The 24,672-nt window shown below is 43.8% G+C and overlaps 2 protein-coding genes across 3 annotated transcripts; one reads left to right on the forward strand and one right to left on the reverse strand.

Annotated features, from left to right (window-relative positions):
- Positions 1–259: 259 nt before the first annotated feature.
- cpsf1 (cleavage and polyadenylation specific factor 1) lies at positions 260–14,783 on the forward strand. Its single transcript, XM_008421374.2, has 38 exons — positions 260–430; positions 775–940; positions 1,026–1,053; positions 1,140–1,273; positions 1,356–1,436; positions 2,290–2,441; positions 2,535–2,681; positions 2,766–2,905; positions 3,056–3,166; positions 4,340–4,433; positions 4,506–4,593; positions 4,689–4,838; positions 4,918–4,969; positions 5,051–5,124; positions 5,413–5,487; positions 5,562–5,642; positions 5,898–5,993; positions 6,086–6,262; positions 6,546–6,687; positions 6,813–6,991; positions 7,126–7,265; positions 8,039–8,219; positions 8,323–8,529; positions 8,610–8,699; positions 8,774–8,920; positions 9,005–9,157; positions 10,858–10,974; positions 11,247–11,337; positions 11,501–11,585; positions 12,928–13,069; positions 13,150–13,302; positions 13,388–13,564; positions 13,643–13,709; positions 13,796–13,843; positions 13,921–14,076; positions 14,153–14,282; positions 14,378–14,516; positions 14,600–14,783. The coding sequence occupies exons 2-38, from the start codon at positions 797–799 to the stop codon at positions 14,645–14,647; spliced, it is 4,416 nt and encodes a 1,471-aa protein (XP_008419596.1). The 5' UTR covers positions 260–430; positions 775–796; the 3' UTR covers positions 14,648–14,783.
- A 44-nt stretch (positions 14,784–14,827) lies between these two features.
- On the reverse strand, positions 14,828–24,236 carry adck5 (aarF domain containing kinase 5). Of its 2 annotated transcripts, XM_008421375.2 has the most exons (15): positions 24,097–24,236; positions 22,928–23,010; positions 22,692–22,841; positions 22,077–22,152; positions 20,078–20,278; positions 19,867–20,007; positions 19,672–19,785; positions 19,466–19,597; positions 19,300–19,383; positions 19,139–19,220; positions 18,650–18,728; positions 18,481–18,572; positions 18,154–18,406; positions 17,912–18,028; positions 14,828–15,659 (listed from the first exon to the last, which is right to left on the reverse strand). In XM_008421375.2, exons 1-15 carry the CDS (start codon positions 24,118–24,120, stop codon positions 15,557–15,559), a joined length of 1,731 nt encoding a protein of 576 aa, XP_008419597.1. In that variant the 5' UTR covers positions 24,121–24,236; the 3' UTR covers positions 14,828–15,556. The 2 variants fall into 2 exon arrangements, with proteins under 2 accessions (XP_008419597.1, XP_008419598.1); XM_008421376.2 differs by lacking the exons at positions 22,692–22,841; positions 22,928–23,010 and having other exon boundaries at positions 24,097–24,179.
- Between the last annotated feature and the right edge of the window lie 436 nt (positions 24,237–24,672).

Consider the following 24,672-nt stretch of genomic DNA (forward strand, 5'->3'; position numbering starts at 1 on the left):
CAGAATATTAAGAAGTATGCCAAGGCTGTAGGGTTCTATTGTAGGTACATTGGTACAAAAGTAAGAAAGCAGATATTACAGACATGACGAATAAAAAATATTCAATAACCTACAACATTCATATGTGTTTATAGTTTTTTTTTTTTTTTTGCTTGTTCTCTTGAAAACTGTAAATTGTGGCTAGATGTCAGAGCTCGGGCTTTTTGACGTCTCTAAAATGTTAAACTGTAGGGGGCAGCAGCACGACTTCATGCCTTTGCTTACTTCGCAGAACAAGAACTCTGGGAGCAACACAACAAAGCTAACTGCCAGGTTTCCTGGCTATTAGCAACAGCGCTGACAGTCATTTTTACACAAAAATATGACTGATTGAATGTATATTAAGAGGCACTTAATAAAGCGTCAAGCTTAGATAACTTATCGGATATAGGTACGTTAATAAGTTTAATTCAGAATTTCTTAGATAACCTGGACGTAGCGCTGAACATGCTAGCTACTGAGCTACACGAGCATGATGCTAGCTGAACCGACTGAAGCTGCTAGTTGCTTTATTTTCGTTACAGACATACCAAGGGCTTAACTATATTAATATATTAAAAATATGACATAAAAATGACCAATAACCCATTATGTACTCTTTCAACTTCCTTGCACGCGCTCACTGTCTGGCTGTGGCAATAGCAGTTTTGTAAATATGCTAGCAGAGGAACAATTTAAATTGAACAGTGGGAAAAGGGCAGTAGAGGTGTTGACACATTTGTTGTCTCCTGTCAGATGCTGAAGGGAACCTCTCAGGATGTATGCCGTGTACAGACAGGCCCACACCCCAACCGCTGTGGAGTTTTCCGTCTACTGCAACTTTATATCCAGTAAGGAGAAAAACCTGGTCATCGCCGGAACGTCGCAGCTTTTCGTCTACAGGATCATCCATGATGTGGAGGTAGCTGTCAGCTCGACCTGTTTGTGAATGTCTGTTGAAAGGGGTTGTTCTGTGTCTTTACATTTTTTGTGTGTGATTATTGCAGAGCACCTCCAAGACTGACAAGCCATCCGGTACGCCCGTCCGTCTGACACTCAACAATACAAGAATGAATAGTAGTGAAGAAAACATTTACAATGATTTTCTGAATGTGTTGCAGATGCTAAAACTCGTAAGGAGAAGCTGGAGCAGGTGGCATCCTTTTCTGTCTTTGGCAACATCATGTCCATGGCCAGTGTGCAGCTAATAGGGGCCAGCAGAGATGCGCTGCTTCTCAGTTTTAAAGATGCAAAGGTATCTACTGCCTAAGCAAATGATGCTCAAACAAACTGTCAAACAGCTCAGTTCAAGTGATGTGTGCATGTTCTCTCTCCAGCTGGCTGTAGTGGAGTACGACACTGGGACTCATGACCTCAAGACTCTCTCGCTGCATTACTTTGAGGAGCCAGAACTGAGAGTAAGCACACCACCTCACCTAAATCCACACGTTGTCACATAGCAACAACAAATATCAGTGTATTTTAATGGGCTTGAGACCAACACAGATTTGTTATAACTCTGGGGAAGATGCAGAGATTCATAACTCAGGTGGGAAAATCTGTTGACTGGACAACTTTCAGTTGAACATTTCGTCAAAAGAATGACTAAAGTAACCAGTAATATTTTTTAGTAATCTCATTTTTATTTTAGTTTTTGGTCAGCTATATAGAGCAAAACAGCGTGCCCAAACAACTTATAGTAAAGAATATTTCATTTTCCATAAATATCAACGTCCCATAGAAGAAAATGTACCCGTCCACTTGATTGCAAATATGTTGCGTCGTTCTTTATTTTAAAATCTAAAAACAGAAATGAAATCATGGCTTTTACACCATCATTTCATTTGGCAGATAAACTTGGTAGATAAATCAAAAAATTATAAGCCATCTTTTTTCAAAAGATCATGTAACATTTGTAAGCAAGTTTTTCTTAGCTGGACTGAGTCCAAAAGGGATTTTTTTAATTATAAAGGTGTCAGATTAGACCAGAGTCTGTGGCCAGACTTTGCTAGTAGCTGAAGATAATTAAGTCTCTAGCTATACAAAGCTGATAGACACACCTTTCTATAGCCTTCCAGTTGAAATTGTGTTGAAAGTATTTACTCCAGGAGGATGAAGACAGTTCCCCGCCATACTTTCAGAAAAAATGGAAAACTCCACCATTTTCTCACCAGTTTGCGTTTGCTCTGTCTCGTAAATTGCCAGTTGTGTATGATATACACAAGGTGATGGGTTTTATGTTCAACTCGTCCCGTTGTTTTGTGTCTTCAGGACGGCTTCGTACAGAACGTCCACATCCCGATTGTCCGCGTTGACCCAGAGAACCGCTGCGCCGTCATGCTCGTCTACGGCACCAAGCTGGTGGTGCTACCGTTCCGGAAGGACACCCTTACCGACGAGCAGGAGAACGGAGTAGGAGAAGGGTAGGACTGAACTTCCAGCAGAATTCCCCCTCCGTGTCTCCATGTCTCCGGTTGTTCTCATTGGTTGGAATTGGTTGTGTGAACCGTCTGCAGACCCAAATCCAGCTTCCTGCCCAGTTACATCATCGACGTTCGCGAGTTAGACGAGAAGCTGCTCAACATTGTCGACATGAAGTTCCTTCACGGTTACTACGAGCCGACGCTGCTCATTCTGTATGAGCCCAACCAGACGTGGCCGGGGTGAGTCGGCGTTGTGACTCCTGGACGTGTTTATAATCTGTTTTTACGCAACGTTCACTTCCTGTGATGTGATCCCTCTCCCAGGCGCGTGGCCGTTCGTCAGGACACATGCAGCATCGTGGCCATCTCCCTCAACATCATGCAGAAGGTCCATCCTGTCATCTGGTCGCTTAGCAACCTGCCCTTTGATTGCACACAAGTCATGGCTGTTCCCAAACCAATCGGTGAGCCTTTTTTTTTCCCCCTCTCACTCAGCTAACAGTTTGTTGTGAAGATCATTACCTTTGTGAATCTAGGATCTGAATTAGCACGTGGATTTTGTTGGTAAAGTTATTGTCGCCTCTCTGTGTTCTGATCCTGTTACATCTTCTTAGGTGGTGTGGTTGTGTTTGCTGTGAATTCACTGCTGTATCTGAACCAGAGCGTCCCACCGTACGGAGTCTCTCTGAATTCTCTCACCAATGGGACCACATCCTTCCCTCTACGTAAGCAAAATCAGCCAAACCGGCTTTTTCTGTTACACAACACCAGGAGTTCAATGTAGTCTTGTAAATTATGGAATATTTTTAAATGGGGGAAACAAAAACTAGAGCAAAAAAAAAAAAGTCTCTGCTTTACAAAAAATAAATATAGTAACTAAAAAAAGGTTGAAATAAGTTAAGTACTGATAGACAAAGCCACTGACATCTTCTAGATAACCTGCTACATCAAGCCTTAAGGTTGACATTTTAGCCATCAGCATCTCTCTTATGGAAAACCTTGAAACACTCATACACACACACACACACACACACACACACACACACACACACACACACACACACACACACACACACACACACACACACACACACACACACACNACACACACACACACACACACACACACACACACACACACACACACACACACACACACACACACACACACACACACACACACACACACACACAAGTAACTTAACATGTAGCAATGGGCACAGCTAAGTAAAAACTTAGTTGCTTTAACCCTAAAGCAGTAATCAAAAACATTGGTTCTGCTAATGCTAAAGCTACACCAACACAGTATTTAGCAACAATACGTTATCTAACTGAAGCTCATTCTAAATTGTTTACCAACATGATAGTTAGCAGAAGCTAAAGTGCTTCACCAATAAGTTATTTAACAGAATCAGATTCTCTTAAATTAGCTTCCACTTTAGCTTATGTGAAAGCTAAAGCTAAAGAAATTGAAGCTAAATTGTTCAATTCATCAATTGAATATTTGGCACTCAGTTGTTCAATTGTTGACTTCATGGTGTTTTCTTTGCAATTTTCTGTTTATGTTACGTCTCGTCAGCTGAAATTCCTGCTCCTCGTTTTCTTCTTTCACTAGCTGCAGGCGGGTTAAAATCCTTTTAACTGAGCCGGAGATAAAGACATTTCTTATAACTTCTCATCTGTAATCCTTGACTGTTTGTTTGATCCAAAAACCAGCAACTGATACAAGAGATCATTGTAATGTTCTCTCTACGTATTTTTGAAGAATAGATCTTTTTTTTCAAAAACAATTGAAACCTGAATAATTTTAGCTTTAACATCGGTAGTCTGTATAATGCTGTAAATATACCTTTAGAAATTCAGTGATCGTCTCTAAACAAAGTGTTTGTTACTCACAGGTGTCCACGAAGAAGTAAAGATCGCCCTGGACTGTTCTCAGTCTGACTTTATCGCCTATGACAAGATGGTGATCTCACTGAGAGGAGGGGAAATGTGAGTTCCCTTAGACGTCTTTAGAAAGTATGCGACTTTTGGGATTCTTCACCGACTGTGGTTTCCTTGCAGCTACGTGTTGACACTCATAACAGACGGCATGAGAAGCGTGAGGGCTTTCCACTTCGACAAAGCAGCAGCCAGCGTCCTCACGACATGCGTAGGTTCTCCGGTTTAAATGCTAGCAACGCTGGTTCTCCTCCGTTCTTCCTTAAAGAAAAGGTTCGATGTCACTGCATTCTTTCCCTCATTCAGATGGTAACCATGGAGCCCGGCTACCTCTTTCTCGGTTCCCGCCTCGGAAACTCGCTGCTGCTGAAGTACACGGAGAAGCTGCAGGAGACGCCGGCGGAGGAAGGCAAAGACAAGCAGGACAAAGAGAAGGAGAAAGAGGCAGAAAAGCAGGCGAGTTGGGCTTCTATGATACGCCACGACTTTACAGCTTTCATTCTGACTTTAACACTTGGCTGCTGATGACTTCCAGGAGGAACCACCAGTCAAAAAGAAGCGCGTAGAGTCTTCCGCCAACTGGACAGGTAAAGCCACCGTCGCCTCATGTGACGTCGTAGCACTGAGCACTATACGAGCTGATCGGCTGACGTCTTTGTGGTTTTCAGACGAGGTGGACGAGATCGAGGTGTACGGAAGTGAGGCCCAGTCAGGCACCCAGCTGGCCACCTACTCGTTTGAGGTGAAAAAGTTCATGCTTTTTTGTTTTATCTCTAGTAGCTGCAGATTTAAACAGGATTAAATATGGAATTTTTTTAATTAAATCGTTCTTTTAAGTTATTAAAACAAAACGACACCGAATTATTGCAAAAGCAAGGCAGACGTGTGGAAGAACATCAGCAACCAGCATGATTTCAATTTGCAAAAACAGTAGAAAAGGCAGAAGGAAGGACAAACTAGAACCACCTGAAAAGTCACTTTCTGTTTAAGTTGGACCGTTTACAGGGAACGTGTGTGTATTTTCCCCCAGGTGTGTGATAGCATCCTCAACATCGGGCCTTGTGCGAATGCCTCCATGGGCGAGCCCGCCTTCCTGTCGGAGGAGGTAAACACACACTTCCTTATCCCAATGTCAGACTTTGTACTCGGACTGAAATTGACCATTTTTTCCCCCTGCAGTTCCAGAGCAACCCTGAGCCTGACCTGGAGGTCGTCGTGTGCTCCGGTTACGGTAAAAACGGCGCGCTGTCCGTCCTCCAGGTAAAACCCTTTGTCTCCGCGTCGCTGCATCGTCGTCGTGTACCAGACTAGCGTTGCCGCGCCGTCCTAAAACCTGCGGTGGCGAGGGCCGTCTGCCGCAGGTCCTGCGACGGTGCTAAAGGGAAGTCTGGGTTTACCAGGGCTGCCTCAGAGATCCATGGAGTAGCCTGTAAACACCCCAGATACAGCATCCATCTGCTGTTTGTTAAACCTGCTTCAATCGTCCCTTTCCTTTTGCTTCCGTTCTCTCCGTAGAGGAGCATTCGACCTCAGGTGGTCACTACTTTCGAGCTGCCAGGCTGCCAAGACATGTGGACTGTTGTCTCGAGTGAGGTCAAGGAAGACAAGAAAGTAGGAGTCGTTTCAGAAGGGACTGAGGTTTTCTGGCATGTTAAATTCAGGGTTGTCCTCATTTTTTCTTGCCGCATTGTGTCGCTTTCTAGACCTCCAAAAGTGATGAGTCAGAGGACGGAGGAAAGACCGAAGTTAAGGAGGATTGTGAAGAGGTCGAGAAGGACAAAGAAGAGCCGGAGAAAGAGGAGGAGAAGACGGAACCTCCCATGGAGGACGATGCCAAAAAACACGGCTTCCTCATTCTGAGCAGAGAGGATTCCACCATGGTAGGAACGCAGGCTTTTATACATACAAACCTGTAAATGCTGAGGCGCCTTTTTCACATTATGTTCGGTTTTACGTCTTTGAGATCATTTTCAAGCAGTATGTTGTCACCTTCTTAGAATAAAGATTTAGGCCAGTATTTTATGAAAATGACAACGTATAACTTGAAAATGCTCTCAAAACAACAATATCACAATAATTGCTGGGACAATTTATCATTCAGTAAAACTTAATGAGACAAGCCCAGTAATCAGGTGGTATCTTGCCTCCAATGCTTACTTGTAGATCCTTCAAACGGGTCAGGAAATCATGGAGCTGGACACCAGCGGGTTTGCCACTCAGGGCCCGACGGTGTTCGCTGGAAACATCGGCGACGACCAGTACATCATCCAGGTTTCACCCATGGGCCTTCGACTTCTGGAAGGAGGTAAAATCTCCACGTGTAAAGACTCCAGTCATGAACGGAAGATCTTAAGCAAACTTCGGATCTTAATCCTTCCAGTGAAATGATTTTTCTCCTGCTTACTGGTTTCTAATCTGCTTGGCTTTCAGTGAAACAGCTCCACTTTATCCCAGTGGACCTGGGCTCCCCCATCGTACATTGCTCTGTGGCGGACCCCTACGTGGTCATCATGACGGCCGAGGGCGTGGTCACCATGTTTGTGCTGAAGAGCGACTCCTACATGGGAAAAACCCACCGACTGGCCCTGCAGAAACCTCAGATTTCCACCGTGAGTGAAGCATTCTCTCTTTTCAGAAGGTTATAGGTTAGAAGTATCAGGTTTTTAAAAGTTGCATCAGAATTGCAGACTTCTTTTAGAGCCCTAAACGCTGTCATGTCGAACTGTTTGTTTCTATTCCAAAGCAATCCCGTGTGATCGCACTGTGCGCGTACCGAGATGTCAGCGGCATGTTCACCACAGAAAACAAAACGAGTTCCTCCACCAAAGAAGACTTCCTCACCAGGAGTCAGTCAGAGGCAGAGACTGTTTACCAGGACCTCAGGTAGGAACGCCCGTCACTTTTATTGGGCCTTAAGCCTCCTGGTTTAACAGGGTGTCTGCACATCCTTAAAAAGTCTCTAAAATTCTTAAATTCATCTATGTTCATTTAAGACCTTAAAATGTCTGAAGTTCATTTGAATGGAAAAAAATAAGTTGACTTTAAATGCTTTAGTCACTTAAATTTAGCTGTGGCGGGACTATTTAATCTCATTCTGTTTTAACTGTTATATGAACATGCAGACCATCTTCACTGCATCCTGTGACTAGAGGTGGTAGCAGCTACTGTAGCTAGTCGCTGATATACCATTATTGGGGTATATCAGCAACTAGCTAGCTAGCTGGTTAGCTATTTTACATCCATTGTGGGTATGTGCAAATTTATCACCAGTTGACTGAATGATATTTGTCTTCACCATTGGCTTGCTTCTGTTGCCAACCCATACAATTTATTTATTTGCATTATTGTGTGCATTTTTGTGATGTTGCACGTCTTAAATTCAATTTGAAGTGTTGAAACCTCACGGAAACCCTGAGCAGCTTTTTTTTTTTTAACGTCCGTCATGGATAAATGCAAATTTGTTGTCTGGACGATGTTCAACGTTGCCATTGGTCCACTTCTATTGCCAACAATACATACGATGTATTTATTTGCGTTTTTCTTTTTCTCCCTACATTTCTGTCATGCTAAATGTCTTAAATTCCATTTGTAACGGCCTTAAAAAGTCTTAAATGTTAGTCAGCAAAACCTACAGAATATCATTCATGTTTGTGCAGCAACACCGTGGATGATGAGGAGGAAATGCTGTACGGAGAGTCTGGCACCAACGCTGCACCTGCTAAAGAGGAAATGAGCCGCGGCTCCGCCGGACCTGCACCTGGTACGAGTGAGGGAAACCCAAGCAAAGCAGAGCCATCCCACTGGTGTGTGATCATCAGGGACAACGGCGTGATGGAGGTATGCTGGTTTTCTTCCAGTTGACTGAGGGAAAGAATATTCATAAGGTTTCAGGCATGTAGGTCTAACATTTTTGACCCTTCTCTTGTCTTTCCAAAAACAGATTTTCCAGCTACCAGACTGGCGTTTGGTCTTCCTGGTCAAGAACTTCCCAGTAGGCCAGAGAGTACTGGTGGACAGTTCCTCCGGCCAATCGGCTGCTCAGGGAGAGGGTAAAAAGGAGGAAGTGGCTCGACAGGGAGAGTTCCCACTGATCAAAGAAGTCGCTTTGGTTTCACTGGGCAACAATCGCAGCAGGCCATACTTGCTGGCGAGTTCTTAACTTTGGTTGCACTCAATTTTTAATTTCTAGACTAAAAAAATAACTTCAAACTCCTTCGGTTTTTTTAGGTGTACGTGGAGAACGAGCTTCTGATTTATGAGGCGTTCCCATACGACCAGCAGCAGCCACAAAACAACCTGAAAGTTCGCTTCAAAAAAGTACGAGCTACAAGCAGCGAACATGTCGTCTTTGTAGAAGTCAGGGTTAACAGCGACTCTGTCCGTCTGAGCAGGTTCACCACAACATCAACTTCCGAGAAAAGAAATCCAAGCTGAAGAAAGACAAGAAGACAGACAGCGGCGGTACGGAGGAGAGCCCGGCGGTGAAAAGTCGCATTTCTAGGTTTAGATACTTCGAGGACATCTCTGGTTATTCAGGGGTACGAATCAGATACATGAAGAATATTTAGGAACCTCACTTCACGATGTGAAGACTTAACTTTTTGCCATCCTGGTTGGGACAGGTATTCATCTGCGGACCGTCTCCTCACTGGATGCTCATCACCTCACGAGGAGCACTGAGGCTCCATCCCATGAGCATCGACGGACCCATCGAGTCCTTCTCTCCCTTCCACAACATCAACTGTCCGAAAGGCTTCCTTTACTTCAACAAGCAGGTAAAGTGATTACAGTACGCTTTAATTCAGCTAGGTCTCAAAGGCTAATCAATCAGCTTATTTACCTATAAAGTCTAAATGTGTGCTCTGTTTGTTATTTGGGTAACTTTGTATTGAATCCAGCGGAATTGTAAGACGTTAAATATAAAACATCTTATTTTGAAGGATATTTTTGCTCTTCTTTGCATATCTGTATTTCAAATGAAACATACAGGAACAAAGTAAAACATGGACAGTAGAGGATGAGATGTAAACATTAATATAATACCTAAGGGCATTGTTGAACATGTAAACTGTTGAAATTAAATTGGTGTTTTAGATTGGCCTTTGAAGGGCAGATATAATTTGAATTGAAGTTAGCACTTTAGCATTAGCTTCATCTAAATACCTTATTGTTCTAGTACTTCAGCATTAGCTCTCACTAAATACTGTGACGGTGTAGGTCTTTAGTATTAGCTTCTGCTAAAGTCAATGAGGATTTTACACTTTAGCATTTCTTCTTCTAAATATCATGTATTTAGCATTAGCTTTGGCTAAATACTGTGTTGGTAGAGTGCTTTAGCTATAGCTTCCACTAAATACCGCGGTGGTGTAGCGGTTTACCATAAAGTTCCATTGAATCCCATGGTGGTGTAGCACTTTAGCATTAGTGGTGGCTATATATTATGGTGGTGTAGCGCTTTAGCGTCAGTGGAAGTAATGTTTATTATTAGTGCTTTAGGGCTAGCATAACTAACGTTTTAGTTAGCGGTGCTCACTGCTGAACAAATAGTATTTGACAATTCTGGTACTGGTGATCCAGCACCATGCAGTTCACGATTTACTTTAGCTTTGATGGTTCCTGAACATGGTCAGAAAAGTCCTTCAAATAGTTAAACTTGAGTGTTTCAACAGGAAAATGATCCCAAATAAATCCTGATTTTAGTAAATTGAAACACTTACTTAAAATGGGCAATGTATTTTACATGGACATGTAAAATACATTGCCATGTATTTTACATGGCAATTCTGGTAGAAACAATTTCCACCCCAAATGAATATGAAAACTTACCCTGGAGTGAATAAAGCTGGCTGACTATAAGCTAATAGAATAAACTGCACCTCAGCAGTATTGTACAGTGGTGACTGTGGCTGTGTGGGTAGAATAGTCGTCTTGCGATCGGAAGGCTGCAGGTTCAATTCCAGCTTCCTCCTGCCACATGTCGATGTGCCCCTGGGCAAGGCACCCAACCCCAAGTTGCCTACCGAGCTGCGTATCAGTGTATAAATGTGTTGAGCGTTTGTGAGTGCTCATGGGTGAATGTGGCTCTAGTGTAAAGTGCTTTGAGTGATCAAAAATGATCGGATAAAGCGCTATACAAGTTCAGTCCATTTACCATTTAAAATTTGAGGAAATCTGCATCAAACCCAAGACTGTTCCAGGAAACCGAGCAGTTTTTATTCTAAGATGAGGAGTAAGAAATGCGAGCAGCTTATTGATGCTGACATGAGTGTGTGATTTAACCAGCTATTGCTGGGGGTGTGTGTGTATCTTGCAGTTTGTAGTGGCTGCAAGATGCACGCATGTGCATGCGTGTTAAGAGAAAATCCAATGTCAATTCTAACTTGTGCATTTAATTATGTACTTTTAGCAATTAAAGTTGTTGGTTTTTAAATCTTTTTGCGTTCAAACACCTCATGTTTGACCGTTTCTCCCACAGGGCGAGCTGAGGATCAGCGTCCTCCCCACCTACCTGTCCTACGACGCCCCCTGGCCCGTCAGGAAGATCCCCCTGAGGTGCACGGTGCACTATGTCTCCTACCACGTGGAAAGCAAGGTAAGGCTCCTCAGCGTCAAGCGCTTCATTGGTGTGAATTCAACTAATAAAACCCTCCCCAGTCTTTCACGCCTCCGCCTCGGTAACACGAGGCAGAATAAAGCCACACGGGTCGAGCCGCTTTGAAAAGTTCGACATGAAAGGCTTCTGGCCTTGAAGTTTTCTTAAAGCAAAAAGGGAGGAAGAAAAAAAAATCAATGCGAGCGACTCTGAAGGGATTATTCTTTGATGCTACAGTTTTTTTTTCTTTCTTCCCTTCTGTTGGATTTCAGGTGTACGCTGTGTGCACAAGTGTGAAAGAGCTGTGCACTCGCATCCCCAGAATGACGGGAGAGGAGAAGGAGTTTGAAACCATAGAGAGAGGTCGGAGAAAACACACATTTTCTGTTGGTTTAATCATCCAGTGAGCTTTAAGCTTTAAGCTCTTGTGAGCTGGTGTTAAAAACAGAGGAGGAACGTCTGGAATGTATGGTAGAAATCAGCATGTTGATCCGTCTCCTGCCGTTTCTCCTGATCCTCTCTGCAGACGAGCGCCACATTAACCCTCAGCAGGAGAAGTTCTCCATCCAGCTCATCTCTCCTGTTAGCTGGGAGACCATTCCCAACACAAGGTAAAAACATCTCCGCAAGGCTCTGCTGCCTCAGTCGGGCAGAGGACAATTAATTCAGGCTCACTTCATTTCAGTCAGGGCAGCTGGAACCAGGAGGTAGTTTATCCTGGTCTCAGCTCATTTAGAAACTCTGCCAACAGTAATTAAAACCGTGACTGGTTCACCTCAAGGTTAATGAAGTAACATTGATTTGCTGTGCGTTCACACTCTACTGTGCAAAAGAAGAGGTGAAGTCACACATTTACTTCTCCAGAATCTCTAGTTTTTTATTGTTTGCTAAGTGATTGAACTTGCCACCTGTAGATCATGTTGGCCTTAATCAATTCTCCTACTCTCTATAAACAAATCCATCTTGCGATGAAATATTTGAGACTTTCGAAGCAGAATGAAATATTGTAGTGGTTTTGAATTATTGTTTGTTTAATGATTTCTTCCTTTATTTTTGAACATCAGTATCAATGTTCACATGTAAAGCAGAAATACAAAATAAGTCACTGGTTTCCCACCCAACTCCAGTCAAGCTGAACCTCATGGACACCAGTCAAAAAGGAGAAAAAAAGTTATGAAAAAGTGAATGTATTCAAAAGAGAAAAACATATATGTACACATACAAAGTGTTTAGAGGGGGACAACATTTGTGCTGGGCTTCAAGTAAATGTGCATGAAAGCTCTGAGTCCCTATGGACTCAGATCACTTTATTGATCCTTACAGGGTAATTATTTTGCCCAAGTAACACAAAATACAGTAAATTATAGAGTGAAATAAGAATATGAATTTCAGTGTACAATGACGCCAAAGAGGCAGATGTGCAATCTGCCACAGACAGTGCAGTTCATTAGTTGGGAGTTGTGTATTCTCATGGCTGTAAGGATAAACAACCAAAACTACGTCCTGGCTCAGCTGCTCTCTCGCCCAGCCAGGACGTAGTGAAGGAGGTGACTATTACAGATCGGGATGCTCTGTGCCAGCCTCCAGCAGAGCCTCTTAAAGACGATTGACTTCCAGTGTTCTCCTTCCAGCTAGTAATGCGAATGAAATTATAATCCTGTGTCTATTCCGTAACCGTATGCTTTATTTTTTTTGACAACTACTACACCAAATACATGTTTACACTGCAGTATGCTATATAGTATATTGGCTGGATGGTGGAAGACTTTAAACGGTACAATGGCCGGTCTGACACAGAGACTATGGTTGGTCCTTGTCAGAGCGCCATCCCAGATGTCCTGCCCCATCTCCTCTGATCTTATTCTAAATAAAAAACAGCATTAAAATTCATCTTTGAGATACGACATTCGTAGTTGAAAGGTATTCTGAACACTTTTATCTTATCTCCTTCAGGATCGACCTGGAGGAGTGGGAGCATGTGACCTGTATGAAGACGGTGGCCTTGAGGAGTCAGGAGACAGTATCAGGACTGAAAGGCTACATCGCAGCAGGAACCTGTGTGATGCAGGGGGAGGAGGTCACCTGCAGGGGGAGGGTGAGCGGGTCATACCTCTGCAGACTCAACTTTGATGCCACATGGCTTTTGTTTCTCTCACAGCGTCTGTTTGTGTTCAGATCCTGATCCTGGACGTGATAGAGGTGGTCCCAGAGCCAGGCCAGCCCCTCACCAAGAACAAGTTTAAAGTGCTATATGAAAAGGAGCAGAAGGGACCGGTGACGGCCCTGTGCCACTGCCATGGGTACCTGGTGTCAGCCATTGGCCAAAAGGTCCCAAAAACACACACACAGAAGAAAGCTGTAGAGTTTCAAATAGCAGAAACAAGGGTGACGACGACGTCCGTGTTCCCTGTAGATCTTCCTGTGGGTCCTGAAGGACAACGACCTGACAGGCATGGCCTTCATCGACACGCAGCTCTACATCCACCAGATGATCAGCATCAAGAACTTCATCCTGGCAGCGGATCTGATGAAGAGCATCTCTCTGCTGCGCTACCAGGAGGAGAGCAAGACGCTGTCGCTCGTCAGCAGGGTGAGCCGAGGCTCTTCCTCACAGCAACTCTTATCTGTTGCTGTGTTAAATTGAACCCGTTTCATTTTGTCTGAACAGGACGCCAAGCCCTTAGAAGTCTACAGCATTGAATTCATGGTGGACAACAACCAGCTTGGATTCCTGGGTAAAATTCCTAACGACCTCTAGATAACAGACCGCTCAAATGTTCCGTCTCGCAGACCTTTGAGTTTTTCCCCCTGGTTTTTACAGTGTCTGATCGAGACAAGAACCTGTTCGTGTACATGTATTTACCTGAAGGTGGGTCGCTGCAGTCTGATCTGAAACACCAGGACTTCGGTAAATAAAAGTGTTAAGCTTGTGACATGTGTTTGCAGCCAAAGAGAGCTTCGGAGGAATGCGCCTGCTGAGGCGAGCCGACTTCAACGCCGGCGCGCACGTTAACACGTTGTGGCGGATGCCGTGCCGCGGATCGCTGGACTCCGGCAGCAAGAAGGCTCTCACCTGGGACAACAAGCAGATCTCGTGGTTTGGTAAGATGCAGCTCATCCCGCAAGGTTTTCGCATCTCCTCTTCTCTTTGCTAACATGAAAACATCGGTTCCTGCAGCGACGCTGGACGGAGGGATTGGGCTGCTGCTTCCCATGCCTGAGAAGACATACCGTCGCCTGCTGATGTTGCAGAATGCCCTCAACAGTTTGCTGCCTCATCACGCCGGTCTCAATCCAAAAGCCTTCAGGTTTTGTTTTGGTTTTTTTTGGTTTTTTATCTTCAGCTTTCTAGAATGAAAAGAATTTCAGCACACATTACTTCACCTTTCCTGCCGTTGTTTAGAATGATGCACTGCGACAGACGGAGTCTTCAGAACGCCGTGAGGAACGTCCTGGACGGAGAACTCCTCAGCAAGTACGTGTACCTCAGCACCATGGAGCGCAGCGAGCTGGCCAAGAAGATCGGCACCACGCAGGACATCGTGAGTGCGCCCGAGTTCTGATCGCTTCTCCTCAAACGGGAGCTTCTTTTTTTTTTTCACGTGTTCTTTTCGTCTCTTTGCAGATCATGGACGATCTTCTGGAAATCGACAGAGTAACCGCTCATTTCTGAGCGTTCTAACATTCCCGTCGGTTCGAAACGCTTGTCGCGTTCTCGGTGCAGATACCATCTTTTGTGTTTTTTTGTTATTCAGAAGTCCACCTTGTTTTCTTAGAATATTTTGTATTAAAAAAAGGAGAAGAAAACATTTGTTTTGAGTCGTTCTCATTATTGATCACAAAGACAATGCAATGGAGAGGTAGAGCACTTTATTGTCATGTAAAAAAAACAAACTATTTAGTGGATTGTTCCTTTAACCTTCATTGAGAGATCTGTTGGTTCTCTCTAATCGGTAGAGTTTCACACTTCTTCAGCTCACAGAATAATTAGTTTAAAATGCAAAGATTGAGTTTGTCTAGATGACCAGAGGCGATCCGGTAAGTCGGCCCAGATTTCCTTCATTTTGGGAGATCGGTGATCGGCCGAAAATAAAAATCATTCAGGTCGCGTCTGGACGTGTGCGATTAACAATACTCACACAACTGCGATCAACTTTGTGACTTTTCGGGGGGAAAAAAAAGTATCAGCTAAAATCACAACTGATTTTAAAGATCAGCCAGAAACGGTGCACGCCAAAAAGTAAATGACTTTTTCAGACAGCAACTTACAGATTTTATAAAATGTCACGCTACTGCTCCTTTAAAAACAAACGGACAAAAAATAAAATGCACCAAGATCATTGTCATTGGCTGTGGTATTCAGTTGTACTGGAACTGGGCTCAGTGCTTCACTCTTCTGTACACAGAGCTTCTTCAGATTCTCCCGACACTGAACGTGATTTGGCCAAAAAGGTAAAATCGGTAGCATCTCCAGCAGTGATTTATGCCCTGGTTGCTAAGGAGACCCTAAAGGGTGGGTCCCCCCAGTGAGCTGTATTCACTTGTATTTGGAATGGCTCCTCCTGCTGTTGGATGTCAGCAACTACGTCAGGTAACTATAGACTTCGGCGTCCAGAGTAACGAGACCCAAGAACTCCAGCAGCCTCAGGCAGGTGCGGGTCAGTCTCATGATGACCATCTCAGACCTGAAGGAAGACAAACAGCTTACGCTTAAGTCTGGACAGGCGAGTAAAATTTAATAGTTTTTACGACCCTTTTAATGCCACCATGAATGAAATTTAGGGCAATACATACTATAAAAGTAAGGGATGATTGGTTGACCTTGCGGCATTATTAAGCAGCAAAAACTGTCATTTCGGGGATCTATGGCGGTTCTTGGCAGCAGCTTTTCCCCCTCATGTTCCTTGTAGCTCTCTACGGTCTTAACCCCTGAAGTGCCAAGCTTTAAAGCTTATTTTTTTTGCAAGGACTGTGCGTAGTCTCGTAAGGGTTAGCAACAATAGTGAGTCAATGGCGAAAACGAACTTCGTCCAGACAACTGACATTGATTTTGACCTTGCCCGTGATGGTCCCGTGATGGTCACAAAAAGAGAGTTGTACGACAACGACTCCTGCTCTAACTGTGGAGCCACTTCCCCCAGGCTCCTGAACAGCGGCGCCATGATTGCTCTTCCACCAGGGTTTATTTTCAACCAGTATATCTATACTGCTTGAATACTGGCTGGATTTGGCGTGCAAACGCCGTTGTTCAGGCTGCGGGTCACCTTGGAAGAATAAACACTGCCTGACCGATAACAAGGTCCTGGTGTTTTTTCTGCACAGGTTGACCAGGAAGCACCAAACCAAAGCCACTCAGAGCATCGATGTCCCTGCAGAATGTGGGACGGAGACGTACCACCTGTCCTCCGTCATCTGCGTGGATCCAAAGCTGACAGACGTCTACTGATATTTAATGAAGGGAGAAGGAACCGTGAAGGCAGACAATGAGCATGTCTTCACTGCAGACAGCGAAGGGAAGACATGTCCAACAACGGTTTCATTTACGTTTACGAGAAGAATTGATCAGACACCAGAGGACAAAAGGTAAAAAGATTTGACAGGTTTCCTGTTTGCAGGTTTCTCTCCGGGCACTCCGGCTTCCTGCCACAGTCTGAAATCTCCACTGAAATGATCCAGTAGGCAGAGGTGGACCCTGGAGGCGGGTCCAGCGGACGGCGCCGGTGCAGGGGGTAAAAAACCACTGGGGTTAGAACTGGGAAGCAGAGCCTCGGACAAAACACAGGGAGGCGGAGGAGCAAACAAATAAATATAACAAATAACAAATAACAAATATATGCATGTTCAGAAACTACAGCGGCTGTGATGAGCCAAGACAAAGGAAAAACAACCTGAACAGGTGATCAACTCTAAACCACTCGCACATTTTTACTCTCCGTCTCTCTCTGCCATTTAAGCACACCCGTTGCCATGGCAACCTCCTGTGCTCCACAAGCCGACCAGAGATTATGTTAAAAATGTTCAGTCCATTACGATATTAGGTTTGCAGGTAATGGAACCGAAACGCACAGAATTGCGCAACACCTTGTTGAAACAATAATCACTGAGATTATTATTGTTGTTGGGTCATTAATTTGAACACGTTTTGTTGATTTTTTTTTGTTGTTCTTTAATAAAGTTACGAACGTTTTGATAAGGACCCAGAGGAGGACGTTCTGGTCTCAACGCCCTGGCGCCGTTCAGTTTGTCACCTAATGCTGAGATTGACTCAAAACCCTCAGCGATTGACATATTGGAGCCCTGCTCTATAGCACGAACAATATGAAATGGGAAAAAAGTTATTCAATAACTGATTAAGTCGTGTTTTAGATTGTTCTTGAAAAACAAATCAGTCACGGCTGATTAGTGGGTGAACTCGCGGCTGCACAGTGAACCCACTGATTTTTTACAGCAGACAGCCGCTCCCCTCTCTTGCAGGTAGTGTGTACCCCCGCTAAATCTTTTAGGGGTACGCAGTACCCTGCCGTACCCCCTTACTTTCACCCCTGCTTAAGACTTTATAAGGATGTGCAGACACGCTGTTGGATGGAGTGTACATGTGAACAGCAGCTTTCAACTGTTGCTGAAGATTCACCATGGTTAAATGAATTTAGGTCTGGACTTTGACTAGGCAATTCTGAATGTTATGATCTAAACCAGAGGTGTCCCCACTGTAAATGTTGGGAACAACACAAACAGTTTAATTACCAGGCTTGCTTTCTATTTGTTTTCTTAGAAATGGCTGGCAACCACAGGTGGGGATTGGAACTTAGACTGACAAAACAGACTGTTATTCATTGGTTTTTAAATTATTTGTATTCATTTTGGGTTCACCCAACAAATGATTTTAAAGGATGAGACACCCAAGTCTTGTTCTTGATGAGAATAAAAAGATGCTCACCTTAAAGCCACTTGAAACTTGAGGCTCTCCCATGTTGTCCTGCACCAGCTGGTGATCCGTAACCTGGGCAGGATTCCTGTCTTCTCCGCCTGAATCTTCCCCCACCCTCGCACCGCGCTTGGAAGTGAAGGAAAAAAAGCCCCAAAGGGAATCTTTGAAAGGTCAGCTTGAAATGAAGCCATGTGTTTTTAGCTAATGTGTCATTCCAAGAAGAAGAACTTGTACAACCGCCTAACTCTTACCTTTTGGCCATGACAAAGTAGCGGTCCACGGGGGCCCCCAGAGTGATGTTGATGCTCCGGACCGTGTTGATGTTCCGAAACACCAGCAACATGGGCCGGGGCATGGACTTCAGCACCTGCATGATGCTCTCGAAGTGGTTGACGGCCATTTGTCGCATGTAGGCCGTCTCCTCCCGGCTCAGGATGTTGGATAGGGCCAGCGTCCGCATGTTGATGGGGCGCTGCAGCAGCATCTCGCAGAACAGGAAGTACTCTGCAAACACTCTCACATTATTCTCTAGCTTAGGTTTAAGCACCATAAGAAGTGAAAACCTTATCTTTAGTTACCTTTGACCCCCAGGGCATCGGAATACATCTTCATCCCCTCCTCGTCTCTCAGGACAATAGCCCGCCACAGTTTACACAGAGCCTCTCTGTCTCTGAGGTCAGAGGTCACAGTTAGAGCCATGTGTGCTTTATCAAAACCATCAGTGAAACAGAAGTATTCAGGCCTTACGTTTCGCTGAGGAACTCGTACAAGCCGTGGTCCAACAGCACCAGCTCGGCCTTCTTATCTGGACCTTGCCTCACCAGAACTGCCAGAGAGAAAACAAACGCTCAGACAACTACCTGAGTTAGCTTCTTTTTTTTTTTTTTTGACATCAAAGAAAAAAATCTTTTTTTTCAAAGCTCGGTTTTGAATTTATGGATACAAGTTTTTTTGAATTTGAGCCTGTAAAATATGCAAACAAGCTGACTCTAAGAAGAGTAATGATGACACAACTTGTTCCAGGGCTCCTACCTACACAATAACTCCAATCCAAACCTTTCCAGTCTGCTGGAAACCTTTTTCCAAAACATATCTGAAATTAAATCGTTCCAAGAAGGGGTTTGTTCTGGATATTTATGTCTAGACACATGTTGTCTGTACCACAATCCCAGTTGTGGGTTTCATTATGTCAGAAGTGATGAACGGTTCAATCAGCAACAATCGGGATGTGCCAACCATTTCCAGGATGAGGGTCGGCGTGGATAAAGCCAGTGTAGAATATCTGCTCTGCAAATATTCGGATCAGTTTGTCGGCAGTCTGGAACACAAACACATCAATGTGTCAGTTATGATTGACATCAAAAACTCCAACAATCAGTATCGAGAGATCAGCTCACATCTTTCAGACTTATTCCTTGCTGCTTGATTTCTTTCACATTGTTGATTTTGCATCCACTGCAGAACTCAGCCGTCAACACCCTCTATTCCGGAAAAAATATTTATTAAATGAAACCGATGATGAAGGTGGATTTTATTTTCTTTGTGTTTGATTAAAAAGCTTACTTTACTGGTTTGCTCCCAGAAGACTTTGGGAACAACTACAAAGTGAAAATGCTTCAGCTCCTCAGCGCACCTCTCTGAGTTTCTAGCTTCGTTCTCAAAGTCCAGCTCCTGAGCCAGAGTTGCCTTCAAGTCCTGCAAAAACCAAAGTGAGAACTGGTCAGCAGACAGAAGCAGCAGATCTCAAAGAAATTCAACCATCTCCACACCTTAAGGACCCATCGGAATCCAAAGCTGGGGTGCATGAATTTGATTATATCCAGCAGGATCTCCAAAGTTCTGATATCCCCGTCGAACCTGTCCCTGAGGTCAATGTACTGCACCTACAGGAAGGTAATGTGGGGTGCAAGATGTCAGGTCAGAAAGCTTACAGACAGATGACCCACAGTGTTCGTGCAGCTCACCTTCACTGCCACAGGAGTCCCGTCATAGAGCTCCGCCTTGTGAACTTGAGCCAAGCTGGCCGCTGCGATGGGCTCGTAGTCAAAGGTCTTGAAAAGCTGCTCGGGGGTTTTGTTGAAGTCCTCCAGGAAGAGAGCGTCCACCTGTTCCAGACATACATTTTAAACCCCTCTAATGCAGAACTTGGTGTCCTGTTTGTGCTCCAGAACTCACCTCCTTGTACCTCCGGTTTAAGGCTTGGTCCTCCAAGACCTGCAGCGTGCGGATGTATTCGGGGGGCAGCAGGTGGTTGAAGGCACAAAGTCCTTGCCCCAGCTTGATGTACAACCCTCCATTCCTTACGGCTCCTTCCACCATGTAGTCTGCTGCCCTCTGGTGGCAGGCTGACATCTCGGACAAGTAGGATGGGCTGCTCTGGCAGGGGGGCAGGATGGAAGTTGTACATGATTGTTTGTGCCTCTTGAACCTTTTCACATTATCATATTACAACCGCATGGTCTTGCAGTTGCCTAGAGAAGGGCTCTACATAGCTGCGGTGAGCTGCTATCGGCCGCGTCTTTTTAAAACATCCTCAACCCGATTCTCCACCGTCCTTAGAACCAAAACCTCTCGTAAATCTACGGACGTGAGATTGAAGACTCAAATCCCAGGCTGAACATGTTAGTGAAGATGAATACAGGCAATTAAAACAAATGTGTTCATCCGGGCGCGGTGTGCTGCATGATGCCAGACAGAATGGATCAGGAGAGGAACTCTGAAGACCAGGATAGAACCTAAAGAACCAGACATCAGCATCTCTTCATCCCTCAATCATCTCCTCAGACAGATATGGTATAGAACATTTTTCATTCTTTTTTAAGTGCCGCCATGGAAAAACACTGACTATCCTGGCCCTTGTGGTAAATTTGGTTTAGAACCAGCCTCCAAACCTAACTCCTCACTTGTATAAATATTTTAGTAATACTCTTTACAATACCAGAATTTTCACATAACTTTTATACTTTTGGAGCCCTGCCTGAGGACACATTGTGATTATTAAATTAGGTGTTATGATCAGTTAATCAGTACTTGAGCAGTTTACCAAATACATTTTACACTTGCTTAATTAAACATGTTTAAGGTGTGCTACTCTGACTGGAGTACAATTTTGGAGTACTCTATGTATGACTGACTGCTCTCTGGATCACTTTTTTTTAAAGGTTTTGTTAGTTTGGCTATAGTTGCCTTTATTTGGAAGTAGTTTGACAGGAAAGTGGGTAATGAGAGAGGGGGAAGACATGCGGCCTGCGACCACCGCCACAATGACTAAGGCCTCAATAAGTGGGTTGTGCTTTGCGCCTGCGCCATCACAGCACCCCCTCTGGATCACTTTTTAAAAACAAATAACACTGCCATAAATATTGTCTATCACTGCAGCGGCCATCCCACCCCATGAAAGTAGGGTGACACGCCGTGGTGGGCGTCCCTTATTTTGATTTTTGAAAGGTGTCAACCCTAGTCTTATGTCTTTTTTTATATCCTACTAAAATGATAGAAAAAAAATAATCAAATACTTAATTGCACAATAAATATAAGATGCTAAATATCTATATACAGTATGTTCAATATAATTATCACGTCACAACGTGATAGTGCTCGAAAATGTATTTCCCTCCGTGACAGCAATACGCTTCCGTAGATATCAGAACTATCACAGGGTAGTGAAGCCGAAGCTGAACCTGCCTGCTCAACAGAGGGGCAGGTTGTAGAATGGAGCTGCGCTTCGCATTTTTGGCCACTAGATGTCACCAAATACAAACACTTGAGAACGTTTGAAAAGCCTTATCTGGCCATCACTACCACAAAGTAACGGTGTGAAAGCCTCAAGTTACGAACTGTTGCTAATGCTGCCGTTTCAATTAAACTGTTATACTGATAGTAAAAATAACATCAATAGCTGATACAGTATATCTAATAACAGTTATTATTATTATTTTTTTTTACTTTTCAAACGCTTGTAGCATAATTTGCAGGGATGATTGTGTTGGTCGTAGGAGTTTGTGTGCATGAATTGGTGAATGAATGTAGTGAGAATATCTTAAGGGTTCTATGGGCTTGATAAAATAAATATGCTTTACTATCATCAGTTATTATATTGCATGATTTCGAATGAGGATCTCAAGATCCCACAATCCGAAGATTTGAATAGCAATAGTCTCCACATGGATCTTACCTCGTCCATCCCACGCAGAGCCACGTTGGTGGTCCACCAGTAATCCATAGAGATGAAGATCCCTACAGAGAGAGACCTGGAGGCACACACATGAGATGTAGCTTGTAATTTGGATGTGGAAATATTAAAACAAAACAAAAAAGAGATAACTGTTTCTGGGCTGACTCACTGGGTCACAAATGTCATTTTATTTTCCTAAAAGTCTACTATCACACCCTAATTGCTGCTGGTTCTAATTGGGCCTGCTGAATACTATGTTAAGCAGAAGAAAATGATCTGATCAAAGATGCTTTATTCCTTTAAATCAAAGCTAAAAACCTACCTGGTTAGAGTTGCCTTTGATTAGTAGATTATCATATTCGATGTATATTCACTTGATAATTTTGATGACACAGATTTACAATATGTAATGCTTATTGCTTGTTTCATAATTATGTGTTTGTGTTGTGAAGCACTTTAAACTGCCTTGTTGCTGAAACTTGATACACAAACTAAAGTTAAGAAATGTGGAGGTTTTTCTGTACTAATTCAGACCTGGAAAAATAATAACAAAGCGTATTCCATACTTTTTAAGACTGAGTAGGAACCCTGCATGCACGCAAGTACGCAACAAACCTGCAGAAACGACCAAATCCCTCAACCACAATCCTCATCCTCCTCCTCTGCCTCGGCTCTGCAGTGGCGTACTTCACACCTACTGCCAGGGGAAACCCCACAGAGAGACCGAGAAGGGTCTTCCAAATCAGCCCCCTTCGCTTCCCTGGCCTGGAAACAGAACATACTTCATCAAGGAGAAGGACATCCATCATGGACAGCCGTCCAGATTGCATAAGTAGGACCTGAGGCAATACCTGACGACACTGAGGGATCTGGTTGTTCGGGCGTTATGCGGATGTCTTCGCAGGAGAGCCAGATGATGATTGCATAACCTAAGCTACAATAAAAACAACGAATTTCCATCATATAACTAGGGTTGGTTGATAAATCGTTGTGATCAATAGATTGAATTTTTGGTTTTGAAGATTAAATTTTTGGAAAATGTGGATCCCCCCCCCTCCTCCCCCCCTCCCTCACACATTTGGACACATCTGGTCTTTATTCTGCTAATACTATACACCACGTTCTCGGAATTAAAGAACACTCTCTACCCTGACTGTTGTACAACTCACAGAAGAGATGACTGACATAAAAGGCACTTTTAGAAAAAAAATTGCTGTCATTTGTAATTTTTTTTTTTTTTTTTAGAAAAGAGGAAAAAAATAGATGTCGGATGGATCTGTCGGATATTTTATTTTTAAGCCATATTACCAACCCTACCCTACAACTAAAGGGGGGAAAAAAAAGGTCTGTATAACATGCATTTTATCTGGTTGTGTGTGTGTGTGTGTGTGTGTGTGTGTGTGTGTGTGTGTGTGTGTGTGTGTGTGTGTGTGTGTGTGTGTGTGTGTGTGTGTGTGTGGGATTGATGGCTGGCAACTGAAAGTGAACTATGGACCCTGAGAAGGATCTATCTGAACAGACCCAGCCTCCTACACCGGCCGTGTGTGTTTGCATGGATGCAAGGGGGGAGACTCCTACCAAGGCCAGAACTGTTGTTTTTGTTCGCTGTCTGCATGTGAGGGACAAAATGTCTCTACCGCTGACAAATTGATACCCAGATAACGGGGATGTCAATGACCTGAGCTCGGACATTAATGCAACAGGATTCCTTCTCCAACTTTAGACCGCAAGGAGGGCGATTCTGGAGGAGGATCGCGACCAACACGCAGAGGACAAGCCAGGAGTTAACTATCAAACCCTTCTGCTGCTTCAGCCAAACTGACGGGAAAACTAGAAAAACACTCGAATTTTTGCATATGAACAGCTTTGCCGCATTAATATTCTCCAGTGATTTGAATGAAAAAGCTGTCATAAGAGAAAAACGTGACAGTGAGTAACGATTAGCTATTAGTCAACTAGCTGATCTCAAGAAATAACCCTGTAAGACTGTGCGAATGTACTAAAAATATGCTTTATTTACCACTCGCGATGTTTCCCCTGTCATGGTTCTCCACAGTGATTGCCGCGTAGACGAGTAGCAGCCACAGGTTTGCCCTCCAGCCAGCCGCAGCACCTCATTTGGCTACTAGCATACTGGTCACTCAAAGAGTAGCCTCTGCGTGAGTCCAAGATGAAGTTCGCCTGTCTACTTCCGTCTCCGTTTACTCCAGAGAACTACTCGAGAGAGGTCAAGAAGCGTCAAGCTTCTCTCCTGTGAGACTCACGCAGTTACAATCTATGGTTACAATTCTAGGTGTTGCTGACGCATTTCCGTTCTCCGAAGACGCTCGCGCTAGATTATCCCGTCCAAGCGCTCCTGGATTCCAAGTAGGTAGTTCCGTTAACTCACGTAACAACTGTGAAGAAACCGACGTAAAGACAAGTTGCCTTTGTTGGAAAAACTTAATTGAAATAATCAGAAACTTGTAAAAACAGTAGCTCTTGTTAAGAAACTTAGCTTGATCTCATAAGCGGATCTCTTTGCTGTATTGTTTACTTTTATTTTTACTTTTTTGTTATTGTAACAGATCCTTTATTATATGTATTTGAATGTACT

Source organism: Poecilia reticulata, linkage group LG11, assembly GCF_000633615.1.
Source record: "Poecilia reticulata strain Guanapo linkage group LG11, Guppy_female_1.0+MT, whole genome shotgun sequence".
Lineage (NCBI taxonomy): Eukaryota > Metazoa > Chordata > Actinopteri > Cyprinodontiformes > Poeciliidae > Poecilia > Poecilia reticulata.

Coding starts and splice junctions, on each gene's coding strand:
- cpsf1 (XM_008421374.2), top strand. CDS start 797: ATGTATGCCGTGTACAGACAGGCCCACACCCCAACCGCTGTGGAGTTT. Junction 2,906..3,055: donor GGCTGTTCCCAAACCAATCG/GTGAGCCTTTTT, acceptor ACATCTTCTTAG/GTGGTGTGGTTGTGTTTGCT. Junction 5,488..5,561: donor CCGCCTTCCTGTCGGAGGAG/GTAAACACACAC, acceptor TTCCCCCTGCAG/TTCCAGAGCAACCCTGAGCC.
- adck5 (XM_008421375.2), bottom strand. CDS start 24,120: ATGACAGGGGAAACATCGCGAGTG. Junction 22,842..22,927: donor AGATCCCTCAGTGTCGTCAG/GTATTGCCTCAG, acceptor TTCTGTTTCCAG/GCCAGGGAAGCGAAGGGGGC. Junction 20,279..22,076: donor CTCTGCGTGGGATGGACGAG/GTAAGATCCATG, acceptor CCCCCCTGCCAG/AGCAGCCCATCCTACTTGTC.